Source organism: Echinococcus granulosus, assembly GCF_000524195.1.
Source record: "Echinococcus granulosus chromosome Unknown EG_S00116, whole genome shotgun sequence".
Lineage (NCBI taxonomy): Eukaryota > Metazoa > Platyhelminthes > Cestoda > Cyclophyllidea > Taeniidae > Echinococcus > Echinococcus granulosus.
The window spans coordinates 91,110-108,817 of NW_020170496.1; the positions used below are offsets into that span (position 1 = coordinate 91,110).

The window sequence follows — 17,708 nt, forward strand, 5'->3', positions numbered from 1 at the left end:
GGTGGCTACAGCCGGTATTTTAGTTGCAGTGACAAAACTTTTTGTAAGACTGAAATTTGAAGGAACCTTGTCACTCGATGCGACAAAACTAGAGGTCATAGACTGCAGCCGTTAATTTTTACCATAAAAACTGCGCAAACTTATTTACCTTCCCTACATGCTCAATGTTTATATAAGTGAACCTTCCCATCCTTAAGGTAATCATTCCTTTGGTGAGGTTGTATCAACTTCACTTCGAAAATCGCCATAAATTTTGACCTACAATAACATTATTTTGTTTGTACCATGATTGTTTCGACCCAGATTTTTGTAAAAAAATTCCACTACTTCCATTTGCTGCACTTACACAGCGATGGCACCCTCGATTCAATCTTCACATTGCCTAAGAAGATTCCATTAGGACAATGTATCAACAACCAACTTTCTGTTAATTTTTATGCTTCAACAAAAAGGTTAAACATTTGACCTTTTCTGTAATGTAACGGTGTCACGGTATCAATGGATTAAGGGATAATTTGGACCTTGAAAAAAGATCCACCCTGCATTTATTAAGGCTTTCCTCCACCACAGTCCCAATTCATCCGATAAAGAGGAGTTTATTAAATTCAGTCAATATCCTTAAAAAATCTGCAAGTAATTATGAAGAGATAGGTGTGGTAAGAATTTGTAAAGCGAATTTTCGTTCTTAATTTGGATTGGGCACCACAGTGACCGGAACCACTCCTTGATGAATGACAAAATCGCTAACACTGCCAAGGAGAGCACGAGAGACCGGACCCAGTCCCCGCGTTCCCATGATAATCAGGTGAGCGTCCATCTCTTGAGCAATGCGTATGATGCCCTCCCCAATCTTCTCGGCAGGTTTACTCAAGAAGGCGCAGTTCAGGGATGCAGCTTGGCCCTCGGCTAAATAGTCCTCTTCCAGTCGTCGTGCCTTTTCGACTCTATCACGAAGTCTACGGCCCCATTCCTCCACTGGTACCGAACCGGGATTGGTGAGACTGAAAACATTTAACGACGGTGCCTCAAAGATATGGAGAAAGGTAACACCATCCTCCGGCATTCGAGCACATTGGAGGTACCAGCGGAAGGCATGTTTTGCGTGGTCCGAACCGTCAACAGCGATAATCACTTGGCGTCCGCCTGGAGAGGGAATTCCTGTGTACTTCTTGTTGGTGGCCATAGAGGTACTGGCCAAATAACTCCATACTGTGAACTTCTGGCCATATGCATGACTGCTGCTGATTTCTGATTGGTCCCGTGCCTTTAACTAATCAGAATGGGTTATGCTCACCCCACATAGGAGCTAAAGATTAACCGGAACACCTACGGGATTATATCCTAAAAATTAACAATTTTGCTCTTCACGTCTCTCTTTTTTCAGTAGCCGTCTGAGCTAATTTGTTAAGAATGCACCACAAATAAAATTTCGGGATTTTAGATTTGGGTAACTTCCTGCAACTGACAATATACTAATTCTTGAGGCATGATAACCCTTGGTAGATTACAATGTGTACAGCTGCATAACGTAAATGCGCAGAAGCACCTGAAGATGCCATTTAGCATTATTAACTTCCATTTCTGGCGCAGCATTTGGGCGGATCGTTATGCGTTGGCGCCTTTTAGTGGACACCGAATCAGCAAGTCAGCGGCGTCACCTCTCAAGCCCAATAGAGTACATTAAAAAAGGTCGCGCTTTTGGGGTGAATAAAAACAGAGACCAATTTATCAAATTACTATTGGGAGAGGGTACGTTTAGAGGACCTAAAAAATTGCAAAATATAGGGAGTTTATGCAATACTTAACGTATACAATTCGTTTAATTTTCCCAGTTAAGCCCAATTCTAGCGCACTCAAACACTCCCAGTTTCCTTTTGCGTAGGGAGGGGGAGGAATTTAAACTTACAGGATGCTAAATTGTACCACATCTTTGACTAATTCCAAGTATTCGAGGCTGGCTTGTGATTAATGCAAATGCGTCTTTTTAAAATTCGGTTTATATTAGTTAATTTGCTAGCAAAGGTATTTGGGAAAACCGAGGAAGATAGACATATGGTCTTCTGTTCCAGTCAAACACCATTTACCATATATCTTTTTTTGCTAATTCAGCTGCTTTTAGAAAACTTCTAAAGGGTGATTATCATCCAATCAGGAGCCTTAAGTCAGATAAGTTTGAAACCACCTACAACTGACTGCAAACGCTGAGTTTGAGTGTCACATATATGTGACATGGGTAGAAAGCTTGTTAAATACAAAACTGTTGGTGAGTGAACAATTTATAAGGGCACCACTACATGGTAGTAAGAGTTGAAAAGCAAAAATTAGGGTTTTATCATCAGGTTTTACTAAAAGTTGCACCGATTAGAATGGAAGCGTCAACAAGCACGGTTTGCACACTGTAATGTCAGGATTATGTACTGCGACAAGCTTTAACTGTGCCTAGCTGAAAAATGCACTTGATTTGTGAATTGCTGCGTTGATTGCCACTACCTTGCCATCAGAAGCTTACGTGTCCGCTCCCGTATAAGGTGGTGGTGTGAGCCTCGCCTTTCCCATGGAAGAACACGCACTGCTGACGTCAAGATGAGTGGAGAAGCTTCTAGCATGGTCTTAAGGCCAGGCCGCAGATTGAAAGCCTTGGGTACCTGCGTGATTGAACACACGGAGAAACAAACTGTCAAATTACTACATTTACTTACTGCAGTGTGTCAATCTAGGCAGAAGAAGTGGAATGGTGCCACAAGATGACGGCGCCTTCAGCTGAAGTAACGCCAAGTAAACAGTGTATTTTAGGGGCCTAATGTGACATTTATGCATCTTTTTTCACTTAAGGCAGTACGAAAAATCGCTAGGGTGGAGTGAATTTACAGATTAGTTTTAAGGTGCGGCTTCTCAAATTAATCTACCATAAGTTATTGCCATGACAACGCGAAAACGATAATAGCCTCAAATCCTCCCAGCTTACTGTTGTCAAGACTAAGTACAAATAAGCATGAATGCAGCAAACGGTGGACCGTATCCAGTGGCAAATATAGAACACTTTGGGTTGTTCTTTTCCTTTAAATTCCCACATTTTGCTCGGCTTTAAGGCGTTCATAAAACGCGCTTTCAAAGGTGGCACAAACATGTCCGACTCATGCCTCCTCTTATGTCTGGACGTCTTAACAACAAATAATTTAATGACCAAGTGCAAATTCTCTTATTTTTGGGGGGTTTGGGTTGTTTTATTTTACATGGTCATAGGAACACAATACTTGCTGTAATGTTGTTGTAGACATGATGCTCTACTCCTTCGATAGCTTGGTTAACACTGTGCCTCAGTAATAATATAAATCTACTCCAAAGTCTTACGACTTCGAAGAATAGTCGGGAGAATACATTGGTGCCAATGGCAAAAAACCCGATCCTAAGGGAACAACTACCCTGACTTCTACTACTGACGGCTGAACCTTAAAGTGACCGGAGAAGAGCATCACTTGCTGATGAAGGAATCTGTGAAGGTTTAAAAACGAAGCCTACCTTCGGAAACTACCCATTTCCGATCACTATGGGAATGCTATTTACTGCTGAAGTGATAATAGGCATGAACCATCTGGAAGAGCTCATTACGAAGCTGTCTATAGCACTTACGTGAACAAATGAGACCGCCTCCGCCCTACCAGCTGAATGAAATGATCAGTAATGAAGTGGGAGCAATGTGACGAGGAGGAATAGAAGCAAAACTTATCAAATGACTCTGCCCTAATGCCAGTATCCTTACGATTAGTGATGAGAATACCAGACGGTCCCGTTGTAGAGCGTCATTTAGTCTACGGCAGCATGAGGACAGCGCGATCCATTTCTCAAACAGGCCTGTAGAATTGCCGAGATGAATGGGTGGAGTTGCATGCAAATTCGATGACTGGCGGTGCTGGTTCGTGGTTGACCAAGGGGAGCGCTGAGGACGACCATCAAGAGAAGAGGGACCATGTAATGCTTTAGCAGTTTATCCAATTCTGCGTTTGATTGTGCGGACACTTAAGCCTCCACAGATTGCACATTTGCTCGATGAAATGGCCTTCAAACCATGCCAGTAGCTTCTCAGTCCTCCTGTACTTCGGTATTATATCTTCTCCAATAATACTCTGACTTTATACGAATTCAGAAAAGACTCGATTATCTGCAATACGTACCACCCTTTCTGCCAACAAAAGGATAAGTTATGTTTCTCCAAGTGAAGCACTTAAAATCGGAGAACAGTGGCAAACCCATCCATTTCAACTGTCCATGCAACCGCCTGATGGCAGATGACCGAATTTGTAAACCCTAAAAGTTTTTTGTAACTCTATGGTTTAAAAAATTGGGTAAGTTGGAACAATGCGTCTCTAATTTGAAGTAGTTTTTTAAAACACCGACTTAATTCATTTATTTGCTCACTTGGAGTAAAAACTTTCACCAGTTATTATTGTTTTGAACGCAGCAGGGATATGCGAGCAGTAAAAACGTTACATCGTCGTGGGATGTATCCGTGATGGGGTTCACAGGGTACCCTTAAGTGGCATCATTAGCGAACACTTAAGTGACATGCCACACATCAAGCTGGGTACACTCTTATACGACAATTAAGAGTTGTTGTGTTGATGATGCAAGTCCTGGGATTTCTTCTGCTCATCCACAAGTTCTCACAAGTTTTCCTGAAAGTCGATGTATCCAGTGTTATCCTGTGAGCGTCTCTATTGTGGCATTCGAGATTTTTCCCGGAAAGTAGTGCCCCTGAATCCAGCATAATTGTATTCCTGAAGTAAAATCCGTTGAAACAATGGGTTGCTACAGATTTTACTGAAGCCGAAATAGGTTCGGGACGTTTACAATGTCTAGAGTTTTTACAGTGGTTGGGACTACTTCTGTGCCACAGGCCTTCCGCTTCCTTCGCGATGATGAGGGACTGTGAGATCCACACGCAACTTGCACTTAGGCAGAAGAACGTATCGCCATAGACTGGAGATAATAGGCGCAAATTCATCACCGTCTGGATTAAGTTCTTAGAAATGTCTACAAGTTTTCAAAAGGTAGAGGGTTCCAGACCTATGGCTGCATCAGTTACTACTATGAAGTGAAGAGAAGAATGATGATTGGAGCAAGTGAAAGGAGTTTAATGCCTACTCTCATTTAGACCACCAAAAATTGGTGCTTATAGTTAGCGTCAGTCACGGAGGATACCCACTTTAAATCCTTTAGCATCACTTAAAATATATTTAGGCAGAATCTGCTTTTTATGAGGCAGCAGTTCCAACACAATAGAGCAACCATGACTACATGTGCAGGGAGAAAATTTTACATATTGGCATTAAAAAAACAGGATATTGCATCCCAAGGTTGACTGCCCATGGGAGTGACGTAGCAAATGCCTGGATGGCAAAAAACACGAACAGTCATGGATGAAATGTGGCAGTAAGAATGGTTAACATTTTGAGAGCGCAAAGCAAATGAAGCTTTCTTCTGATTGCCTGCGCTTCAACTGCGCTCATGCCATCAACGCTTCGTTTGTCAGCGCCGCTGTGTTGGCTTCAAAACTTGTTCCAGACTCTCATGCCTCTTAACGTCCTCCAAGACCTCGGTATTACCAGTAGGAGCAGCAGAGCAAAAAACCTCTTGACACACTACTCCGTACGACGAATACCTCTGTTTTCGCAGATGCTCCAAGAAAGGCTTACATCTGAATGGATTAACTGATCCATTCTAATTTGATGAGTCGACCTTTGGCAGGTCCATCCATCGCAATTCATGCATCATGATTAGTACACTGGGCCAATACCCACATCCAACAAGTCTGAAGGATCCATTAGACGAACTGCTCAAACCGCACTTCTGCAGCAAATCCTAACAAATTGAGGTCCTACCTGGGACTAGCGACAGGACCCACACCTTTTACACGAAAAACCAATCCCCGAAAAACTTCGTCTTTACCGACTGAACCAAGATTTGGAAAAAATAGAAAAAGTGAGGAAAATAGGAGGGATATTGGTAGGGGGGACAGGCAAACGCAAAGATGATACCAAAAGGAAACCCCCTCTTTACAGAGTGTAATGAAAGTAACGAATCAAGAGGTGAAAGTGGATATTTCTCCGAGATCGCGATCGGGTTACCATTCAAACCAAAGAAAAAAGACAGAAAGTTTACCCTGAATAAAAACTGAAAACGATACTTAGTACTATTAACAATAACTTCATGGCTTTAGTAAGTCCAGATAATTGGAGTAATAAAATAAAGTGCGTTCGCTGTATGAGTCCGTGTTTTTGTGGAGAGCACGGTGAATTTAAATTTGATTTGACTGGGATGATACTGGCGGCGATGGTCCGGCTATTGGACTTTATGCTCTGTCAATGGGTGGTGGGCGAACTCGTAGTCCAGATGGACAAAAGCGCGTTCCACCTCGTCCAATGACTCCAGCTTTTGTTGAAGCGACTCGCCGATGTCGTGAGCCTTGTGCAAATCCATGTCACGTGGTAGAACAATGTCCACCTGTAAAAGTACACACTGGAATTAGGGGCGCTGCTTCCCTGTACTTCTTGTGGCCGAATAAACTCTAAAAAGTGCATAGAGAGATCGGCTGTTTTTCCCAGACATCTACACGTGTTTTGATTTCTTATTACCTCATGAGGTGAGATGACGAAGCGGTCATACAGAAACTTACGGGACATAGGGCAACATTTCCCTATTTTTGGATCAAAAATAGGAGCTACTAAACCACCAGCTTGCTACTTATTAAATCTAGTAGGATGTGCATTTGCCAACCAATTTTTAGGCATAATTTGTTACCCCAAAATTATGACAAATCATAATCTCTGAAAAACGAAAATTTTGTACCGAAATCAAAAAATAACGGGTCATTTAAACTGCAAACAAAAGTAAAATACATAGCCTTTCAGATAATTCAGTAGTCATGATATTCCAGGCGCTGAAACTTTCCAGTTCTGGCCTATCATTAAAAATTTTAAAAAATAATGAAAGTGTAACATTTTTAAGAATACAAGACCGTAGTAGCAAGCACACTGTCAGCGTTTTAAAGTTGGATGTATGAACAGTGGAACATCGACAACATTATAGGAGAAAAGCCGTTTAAGCTCATGATGAAGGCTACATCAACAACTATGCACGTCGGTAATACAACAACGGGGAACAACTTTCCCAAGAGACTAAGTAATGATGTCAGCCCCTAGTAGGGCATTCGTGCAAGAAAAACAAATTTAAGCATGACGGAAGGGAGTTGCCAAAAAAAGCAGCCCTCACAGTGAAGACGATAAGCGATGAGGTCACAATGGATTGGCTGCGAATCAAGTGCTTGCAGTTACCCAACCAAGACAACAACAAGGTTGAACTTCCTATGAAAATGACACCTTTTTTCAATTAAAAGTCTCCAAGCCTTTGTTTCAACTGTGATCTGGGCTCTAAAACTAATCGCCGATGGTGCATAGAGGAAAGGGAAAAAGATAACGGATTGGCAGTTTCAAAAGCACAAAGCAGCGATTTGAGCACCGTTGAATAGCTTCACAGGATTATAATGAAGTGAACGGCATGTAAAGACACCATTCAAGATTTTCTTAGCTTCTTCAGCCTAGTCTAGAAAGGTTTACACGACTGTCCAAATGGTGTGAAAGACAGTTTCCAAGAGAGATGTGAAGCGCCTACCTTGGTAACAACTGCCAAATCTATGGTCAAACTGACGGTGAATAGAACAATCCCGTGCTAATATAACCAAAAAATAGACAGCAAAAGGTGGAGACAATGCCAGAACACTAATGGAAATGAGCGCGTTGATACTGTTGTTGTAAATCATAAATTCTCCGCCAAAAACTGGCTTTATCGAAATTCCCGGGGAAAAAGCATCGCTTTGTACAAAATCGGGTGACAAACATTATGTGAATAATGCAACAAAGCGTTTGAATGTAACCTCGAAAGTGATGCAAAACGGCAATAAAACCAAATTATCAGAGCCCATTAGCGAACGAAAATGGGAGGTTGAGAGGCTAACAATTACCATAGGGAGGGCAACAGGACGAAATCCATATTCTACACTTTGAAAGAAAACCGTACAAACAGTTCAAGTCCCCGGCGGATTAGAAAAAAGAGGCAGAGAAGTTTGCAGATTGACTGAATAGTAACAGTTCCACTGCGGCATGAGTTATGGAATCTCGAGTACGGGTGTAGTCGAAGATCGCGCATAGTTGCGTAGCAAATGAAAACAATCGTAGTCGCGTTAGAGAGCCGCCCTTACGCCAAAAAAGGTTAATTAAACGAGAAAAATTGCTAAAAAAAATATTGCAACTGACGTCTTGCCTTAAACCGTAGGGCTACTATGTTTTTCCAATTTACCCCTAATGACAGCAAAGTAGCTGTCAAATTTCGTCAATTTGTAAAAAAATTTCAAGCATCAAAAAGTGACCCAAACTTGGTAACTTAAAAGCTCTTGGGGACTGGGAATGCTTGCAGCCACAGAAAAAAGCTCCCAAATGCTTCCATTTTCTTGGCTGACATCTCAACCATCACGTTCTAACTCATTCCTCTCTGTCTGTCTGGAACCGTGTGTCGGTGTCCCGTAATTGACCTAATAGTCCACCTAAGGCCAAGGTCATTCCAGGTACTGCAATGTATGCGTGACCGGAGCGACTAACTGTCTCGGCCCGTCTTCGTTGTCTGGCTGGCTTTCACGTGTCCGCACGTAGCACCACCTTACGCACACCCGTCGGATAAGAGGTGCCGCATTTGTCTTTCGCCCTGATTCGGCGCTTGACAGGAACCACTCACCGATGTAGAGACCAGTTTATGACGCCTAAGTTTACTGTCCCGTAAAAAAAGGAGATATGGGGGGGGGGGGGTTCGGATTCACAATCTACCTAGTGGCGTCAGCACAGTATAAGTCGTGAAGTAAAGTGCTTCACACCAAGGGAGAAATTTGATGAAAGCGAAGTTGTCTGCCACAGCAAGAAAGGCAACATAAGGCAGCCCGGTTCTCAATCTTAGATCTTCCGGCACAGTCAAAGTCGAGACATAATCATGCAATCGAACCACAAAAAGTATTAAAGCATGGACCGAACTAGATGGGAAAGAAACACTAACCTCCACCATGAAGTTGCTGCCTAGGTGAAAGGCTCGGACAGTGTCCAACCGCTCGATGGAGGGATGATGATTGACACAGATGAAGGTGATGCGTTGCAAGAATGCCGGATCCGCGCTGTAGCCCGTGAGGTTCCGTGTGTGTTCTATGCAGAAGGAAAAAAAAATAGCCCCAGTCAGTAGCTACTGGCACCCTAAGTGCTCACTAAAGAAGTAATGCTGTAAAAAAAGGGGGCATAGCAAAGGTGATACTTCATCCGCCAACCTTTCATCCTGTGGTTGTCAAAGTGCTAGAGTAGATCAGCTCACAGGGATCACGTGAGTGCGTGCGAGCCACCGAGCCGCGTCGCATTAATGCTTGTATTAGCTGCGCAATATATCACCTTTAAATACTTAATCGACTACTTTAAAACCTCTTCTTTAACAGAATGATACCCAGTTTTCGTTATCAGTCCCCTGTAGTCCAATGTCCACAATAGTGGCGACGTTTTGCCACGTAGTACAGTTAATTTTAGACTCTACTGCATGCTGACTTCTTTAGGGACAACAAAGAAACTGATTCAAGTGCCTTCCTGCTATTCAAAACTATCTGGTGACGGTATCAACCGCGATATAATAAATATTCCTGAGAAAAATAAATGTTTAAACACTATGTTTCCATCCTCAAATACGGTAAAAAAGTGTCAGACGGACTTACCTGCACCCATCTTCCACCAACTATAGACAATGTAGGCACCGATAATAATGGCCCCCGAAGGATCTAGGTACTTCAGATACGGAACTCCCTCTGCAAGAATGAAAGAATAAAAAAGTAAATTTGGTTAAATTAGAAGTCATGCTTTGTAGGGAGAGTTGTCAAACCAACCAAATAGAAGTGACACTTTCAAGCAGCACGTGTTTAAGTATACATTCGGCACGTGTGAGGACTTTCAGGTGATTTTACACAAGTCAGATAACTTGACTGTGATTGGAATTGCCACATTGATGGGACTAAGCCCTTGCAATACCTGAACTTGAACACCTAAGAGTGTATGAAAACAAGCCCTAAGCATAATGAAATTTATTGCCCGAAAACATCGGTCCGAGGGAGGTTCAACGCGGCAAATATATGCCTAGAAAAACAAGACGCCATGCTACTGGGGTTATGTGGACCCAATGCTCGATTTCCTGTTCCACGGTCCCACTGATCTCATGAAGCTGGACTATTCCCACTCCCACCACCACGAACGATGCGCACAGCATACTTTTCAGGGTTCCTACAGTCGAGTTTTGCCAACCACTATGTGTGATGACAAACATACTGCCAACTGTCAATGTTATTTGGGATGTCAACGCATCTCTAGATGATTCTAGTGGCGCTATAGTGCCATGGAAACTGCATACGCTTGGGGCCGGAACATTTCGAATTTTTTTCAGAGCCGGGAAAAAGTGCACAACAATAAACCAACTTGTTTATTCTAGTCAAATAGAATGACAGGACATGACAACGGCACCAATATTTGTTGAAATAGGAAAACAACTTAAAAACTTGATTATAAAGTCCTTCTTTATTTAGTAAACGGGACCTAGATAGTGCCATTACAAAAAAGCCCTCACTTAGAGGAAGGGGAGAATGCATAAGTAGCCAACGCCGAGGTTTGAAGGTGAAATGCAAATAATCCTATGAGGAAAAAAAAAACGAAAAAGGAAAATACTGGTACATTCATCTTTGTGAAATGGAACACATCCAACTTCGTGGTCAATGTTAGGAGGATTTCAAAGTCAACAGCTTAATTTCAAGAAAATAGTAATACCGCGTCCAGGAAATACTTGAAAAAGGAATTTACACAAGTGCAAAACCGTTAGAAATTTTCCTTCAAAAGCGCGTCTTGAAACGAGATCTAACGCAATATTGTCTATGAAAATATTCCATTTAACCTGAATTACGACAAAAATCGGCAACTGAAAGAGGGAGGAGGAAATAGACTACAGTGGGAGCATCAAACAAACTACACTTTTACTGTAGAAGCCTCTGCGGGAAAAGAGTGTAGGACAAATGAATAATACGGAGTGGATTGTATCAAGACAACTAATCGCTTATCGCCAACGCCTCTTCCAGTCTTTGCGGTTTCAACGACCGTCTTGATGCCACGACGTTACAACGTCTTCAGGCACTGTAGAAAACGAACGTAGGAAAAGTGGTCCAGTTCTTCGTTTTTCGAATCCATTTTTGGGCACCTCTAACTCATCTCTTTATTGCTCCAAACCTTCCATTTCGCATTTGAATTCGTAACTCGAGGTCCTACAAGGTCTCCTACCAACACTTACTCTGGAGTGGTTGATATCTAGATAGGAGCAGATAAAAAAAAAACAACATTCTTAAGTAAGAATAAGAGAGACAGACTGTACCGATTCGTGCGGAGAGGGTACTGAAAATGAGCGCAATGGAGTTGCTGAGGGAATCGTTGAGTTGATCGTTCTTCAGGGCTGCCACAGATTCGCCCCGTCCGAACTTCCAGCAGGCCAGAAAGAGAGACACCTTTACCACTGTAAAAAGAGAAGAAAGTCATAACAAGAGCAGTAAAAAAAGTACAATTTTTACGATCTATTTACTCGCAACATTTCCCCCACTGCCTGCATTATCTAGGAGGGGTGGGGGCAGGGGTTGTGGCAGTTCTGTTTATTCCGGTTCCCGATTTGTTGACTTCGAGGGTAGAAAGGAAGGGTAAACAACAAAACTCTTCAAGGCCACATTAGGCTGAAAGAGGTGAACAGGAAGTGACCAAGACAGGCACTGGGGATGATAGCTACCATAAAATGCGGCATCGTGGGCCGCTAGGGACCAGGCGCTATCACCGATTCAATGATCATAAATAAAGATTAAAGCTGTAAATGATACAAATTCAATGCCGAAAATAAAATATTGATACTGATCTTATGCCACTGACTGAGAACATCGAAGTTAGGTCAGCAGCATGGCAGGCGAGCGAGGTCACAGTAGCACATGAACAACTGGTGATTTCCAATTCACATTAGACATGTCAACTGGAAATCCACTATATGGCCTCGAACGCGCAGAGGCAGTAATGGCCTATTCTGATCACACTTTCATCTAAAAGTTGTTTACATGACTACCTGCAGACAAGTGTTTAATTTTGAGTTTGAGCAGTGAAAATGGGGTAAATAATTTGAGACGAGCGGGTGAGGTCCTTGCTAGACTGCTCGCTTCACTGCATAAACCCCTCACCCTCAAGTATGGAACGACTGATTCCACAAAAGAGAAACCCTCGACATTCCTGGTACCTTAATAAGACGCTTCCTAAAACTTTTGATAATTTAGAAGGTGGGGCCTTGGAGAGAACTGACACCGCAACGGAAAAGTGACCTGCTGAAGAGGACATGAACCTACAACAGCTGAGCTGATGCTTTAGGGGGCGACCCTGCACCTGAGAAGTGAGCCATGCAATATTCTTGAGCGAAAGCGAGAGAAATACGAATGAGATGAGACCGGTGATCGGCGTCAAGGCGTGATGGGGTTGCGGTCCCAAGGAAATTAGGTTACCTCAAACGACGTGGTCTGGACGAAGCTGCCAATTAAGCAAATAGGCACGTACACTTTTTGAAATAAAAAGCAGGTAGACCAAAGTTCAACCACGGTTGAAACACTGGATAAATTTACTGGTGAATGTGCAACTCAAACACAAGCAATTCTGACATTTAACAGAAAGCACAGCACACAAACATCACGCCAATTCGTACTGATTGGCATCGGCAGTACACAAGGGGACAATGGAAGAGTGGTTGTGGACAAGTGTGGAGGCATTCGTAGTGACTTACCAATGGTGGAAGCGACAAGGCCAATGGTGAGATTACTCATGATTGGAGGACCCTGGTTATTGGCGGCCATGTTGTAGATAGTCTGCACCGCTTCCACCATTATTTGAACTGAGACACTAGCCATTATCACAGAGAGGATGATCACTGCCACTGGCTCCAGTCGTCTGCGTCCTAGACACAGGGGAGTAATATTTTCCTTAATTCAACCTCAAAGCTAGTTGTTTCAGGCACCCCTATGCTAATGGTCTCCCAGCCCTTCTGTACGCTTTGGTTAAAGCCACTTCCAGATTTTTAGGTGTTACAGGGCCTTCAGGAATAACTTAGTGCCGATGCACCTTTCTGAAAAGGATAAAAAGGCGACAATTTTGGCATATCCCATGTACTTCAAAAATGTCTTTAAGATCAAGAATACCAAGTGATAATGCAACTCCTATGAGTCTTTGAGAACCCCTAAAATCGAATCTAAGCTCACCAAATGCAATGATGTTTTGACTAGTTACTTGTACTGTGAAAACTGTTTAGGAACAAGGAAATGGAAAAAAAGATCGTCTGATAATGAATGTTGGAAAAATTGCGTCCTTTAGACCGTTGTTGACAAGGTGGTGAGTAGACATTGGTTCCACTTTTACCATTCCAGCACAGAACAAAGCAGTAGCACTGACGAACTCCCACAAAGTCCATCTCTTCATACCCCATTGGCATGTCAGTTGCCAAGGTCTCAGAGGAAAGATGACTCTACACACCCCACAAAAGGGAATGTTGCACTTAGTCATGCCGCTCAAAGATAAAAAAATAATTATTCTCGGGCCACAAATCCAGCACCCAGCTTGTCAGGTTAAAGCCAAAAAATCTTTTTGTGACGCACAATTTAATGGTGCAATAGTAACCATGATCTAACAAAGAACGCAGTGTCACATATTTGTGACGTCGGAGTCAGGTGCAAGACTGGGTCACACAGGTGACGCTGATAACGAGCTCGTTAATAAAACAAAAAAGGGAATCCCTTGAACAGCACGGTGGATTCAAAGGTCTTACCACGGCTTAAATACCAATGCAATCACATCGAGACTAGCAGATCCTCAGCTAAGTAGTTGTTGCACTTTTTCTTTGCTTGCGAAATGAGCGTTGCCGAAAGTCACATAATACCACTTACTAATATCCAGTAACCAACGCTTACGGCATTTAATGCTCCCAAACCTGGGCGCTGAAAAACATCGAAATGGAGATTGGTAAATCCGAGCCTAAACGTCAAAAATGTTGAAAAAGGATCAATAAAAGAGGGACCCAGAAATGCCACATCCAAACCTCCAAATTAGACTATTTTATCAGAAAGGATGAGAAAGTGAGGTCACCTGTGGGATAACTGTAGGGCCGGGACTTGCGCATCTGATGGGCTGCAAGCCAAAGGGTGAAACCTGAGGCCAAGTCGACCGCACTGTCCATGAGGGAAGAAATGACGGAGAGGGAGTGGGAGAGGATTGACGCAGCCATTTTGCTGCTCAAGAGGAGCTGAAAAAGAGCATCAGATGCGCATCCACATGTCGACGGATACTAAAGAAGCGGAATTGTTAAGCGAGGTCCTGAGGACTCACAAGGTTGAGTAGAAAGGTAAACTTGATGAGGAGATTGTTGACCCGATTCTGATGTCGTACTGTTTGGTTACGCTCCTCCATCTCACCATCTGCATCCTTCAGCAGGGACATTGTCGACTGCAGCGACTCAATCAACTTGTCCTGCTTCTTGTAGAACTTTCTGCACGTGGTAAGAAGGGATGAAACAGTTTATTCAGGAGTACTGTGGTGGGAGATGGGGAATTTAAAAAGTCGTATTCTTCGAACTTTCAAAACTTTCTGTCTAGTGAAGTGTTTCATCTGCCTTGGAATTAACTAGGAAAAGGAACTTCGGGATTTAGAAATATAATTAAAAGATGAAACGAATCATAAAATCATGATATTTTCGAGGACGTGTCACTGGAATAATGAAAGATTTGTAGCCATCAACTAGTGAGGTAGAGCAATGACAAAAAATTGAATGCGGTGAATGAAATAGTGACCTGAGATAGTGTAGAGATTGACTTGCTGTATTGACACTAAGATGAGTGGAGTACATGCAGCTATGTAGACGCCAACAGCTGGAGATCGGAGGAAATGGTTATCACAGGAATTTACGCGTCAATTAGAAGGGCTGACAAACTGGCCACACCATTGTAACTGGACGAAGCAAAATTTACATCAGCCACAACCTATGACCTGCATTTTCATTTTTAACTACAGTCGACAGAGTAGATTTGTGAGCCGGATCGTAAAAGCGTGATTCATCTTTAAATACGGAAAGGTAACGAAACTGTAACACAAAGTCCATTAAATATTACAGTAAACAATCGTTCGAATCACATCTGCAAGAACAAAGACATTATTGCACCAAGGAATCCCTAAATATGCTCATTATTCTGATTGGCTAAGATGATTCCCTAGACCAGAGTACCGGATGCTTTAACCCTATTGAAAAAGCATTTCAAATGAGATTGCACTGCCCTCCTCTCACCCTAGCGCTTGATGACACCATTTACCCAATTTTTTTGCGCGAGACGATAGGACACACTCAACCTTCAATATCACAGTCATGCAGGGAAGATTGAGGTAACGCTGCAGGACAGGCGGTAGAAAGGGAATCCTGAACACTTATTGTGCCAAAACAAGCAGATGCTTATTTATAAAAGCAAATACTGTGGAGGAGACCTCTTGAAGTGCTGTATGAAGTAGCGAAAATACGGAAGTAGTATCAGGTTGGGCAAAATGAAAACTAGCAACATAGAAATGCTTTCGCAATGGTGTGAGGCGACAGCAAATACGGCTCGCAGGACAAGACGAGGAGGGGATCACTTGTGGATTAGAAAACACCCCCAAAATTACAAATGATAACGAAATCTGTCAATTGCAATCCTACCTCTAAGAGGGAAAAATAGAAAGGTTTAATTTACGCACCTAACTTTGGATGGGAGTTCACGATCCTCGGGATTTTCACCTCGATACTTATCCCAGAACATTGAAATTGGGTGCGATCTCCACCGCTCATCTAAAAGTGCATAGGGCGAAAAAACATTCTCGTGCGAGTTTCCGCAAACCAATTGGGTGATAATGCAGAGGGAGGCGAGCTGTTCCTGATGGTAATGAATAAACAAATTCCTAGTTGATTGCAAAATGGAAGATCACTTCCTACTCATATTAAACACTGTTACATGAATGGAAATAAATTGGTAGGCATGAGAGAAATTGACACATGTATCGCCAAGAAGATCCCGAGTTCATTTTTTAGTCAACAAGCAAATCAAGCATTGCTCCACATTTTAAATCACTCAAGTAATAAAAGCAGTCCTGTCGATAAGACTACCCAAAACAGGTTGATAAAGTGTGTAATTTGATTTGCAAAAGTACAGAAGTTGACAAGAGGAAAAAGCATACCCCTATTGCTCTCAAAACCTCCAGAAGCGAAAGCAAATGCTATACAGCGAAGAAGGTTTTCGTAAAAATGACAGCAAAGACAAGTAATCAAGATCTGTTAAGTAATTTAAGAATATCAGGATTATTTCACTCGGTGTTGTGCAATACCTCTCAAAGGAAACGAGAATAATTAACAGCACAGATATTACGATGGCGTTATGAAATAAGCATTGACAGCGGAAATAAAATTTGATGCCATGCAGAAATCAGATTGTAATCCATTGAATAAGCAGTTAGGCAGGTAAAAAGAGGTTTTATAAAGTTTCCAGTTATTCGCTATCAATGAATCGAAATCGAGAGTAGAAATGGTGATGATTACAAATCATGTCAGTTTTTGAAAGTCGTAACCAATGAGACCTAACATAAAGCCAAATATCATCATTGTAAATCTCACAAAGTAAAAGAAATGAGCAAAAGCCAGTATCGAAACCTCGAAGTGACGAGGCTTACTATAATTATAGATACCTTCATGAACGGAGGGCCGTGGATCGACAGAAAGAGAGTTGGAAGAGTTCTTTTCATTCTCGCTTGATTCGAAATCACCGGCCCTACGGCTGACAGGCGCACGGTCAATATGGGGCAAAGGCAAGGGTAGATCAGGCGCTGCAAGTATCAAAAAGCGGTAAATGCCACTAACTGTATACATAAAATTTACCATCTAGCACATGATAAATCTATTCACACCCAACAAAGTGGCATAACAAAAATAAGCGAAGCAGGATACTCACTTATAAATTCAGCTAAGAAGATGCAGAAACATGAGCAAAAGCTAGACGAAAAGTCGATGTTGATAAAGGAGTAGAAAGGCAGACAAAAAGGTTCAACATTACTTTAGCTATTTAGCGCAGGAGATAGTAACAAAAACTGAATAAGTACAGATTTGGTCTAATGCAACCTCATATTCAGCACAAAAATGAGAGGTACACTGCAAAAAAATTAAAATCCGTAAGAAGAAGCTAAAAATAAAATAAGCTGTGCAGGACAACTGCGCACTTTCAAAAGTTATAGACGAAATCAACAGGTATTTCTCTATAATTCAAAGAAATATGTGAGGAATGACGAAGGTAGCCATGCGTGCACAAACAAAACTATCATTATAAAAAGGTCGAAAAGCAAATTCGTAAGGTATCCATTCCGTTGTTTGTTTTTGAAGAAAACTCACAATCGAGGAGGAAAGTCATTGTGAGCGCGAATTCAATGGTGCGGCTGAGTTCTCTTGGGCATTAAATTCATTATATCAAACAAATCTAAGCACCTTAAAAGTACTAGCCTTATAAAAACAATTGTTATATCCGTTTT

General features: G+C 42.1%; 2 protein-coding genes across 2 annotated transcripts; both read right to left on the reverse strand. All coding sequences in view use genetic code 11, as the record gives it.

Moving 5' to 3' along the window:
* Nucleotides 1-685: 685 nt before the first annotated feature.
* Nucleotides 686-1,183, reverse strand: EGR_08699 (hypothetical protein; the record flags this gene model as incomplete). The annotated part of the gene is made up of 1 exon (XM_024497948.1): nt 686-1,183. One exon carries the CDS (start codon nt 1,181-1,183, stop codon nt 686-688), a length of 498 nt encoding a protein of 165 aa, XP_024347630.1.
* A 5,156-nt stretch (nt 1,184-6,339) lies between these two features.
* EGR_08700 (Putative metal tolerance protein C3) lies at nt 6,340-17,590 on the reverse strand (the record flags this gene model as incomplete). Its single annotated transcript, XM_024497949.1, has 10 exons — nt 6,340-6,501; nt 9,097-9,239; nt 9,791-9,880; nt 11,482-11,619; nt 12,910-13,080; nt 14,262-14,418; nt 14,502-14,661; nt 15,894-15,984; nt 16,875-17,012; nt 17,572-17,590. 10 exons carry the CDS (start codon nt 17,588-17,590, stop codon nt 6,340-6,342), a joined length of 1,269 nt encoding a protein of 422 aa, XP_024347631.1.
* Nucleotides 17,591-17,708: the final 118 nt, after the last annotated feature.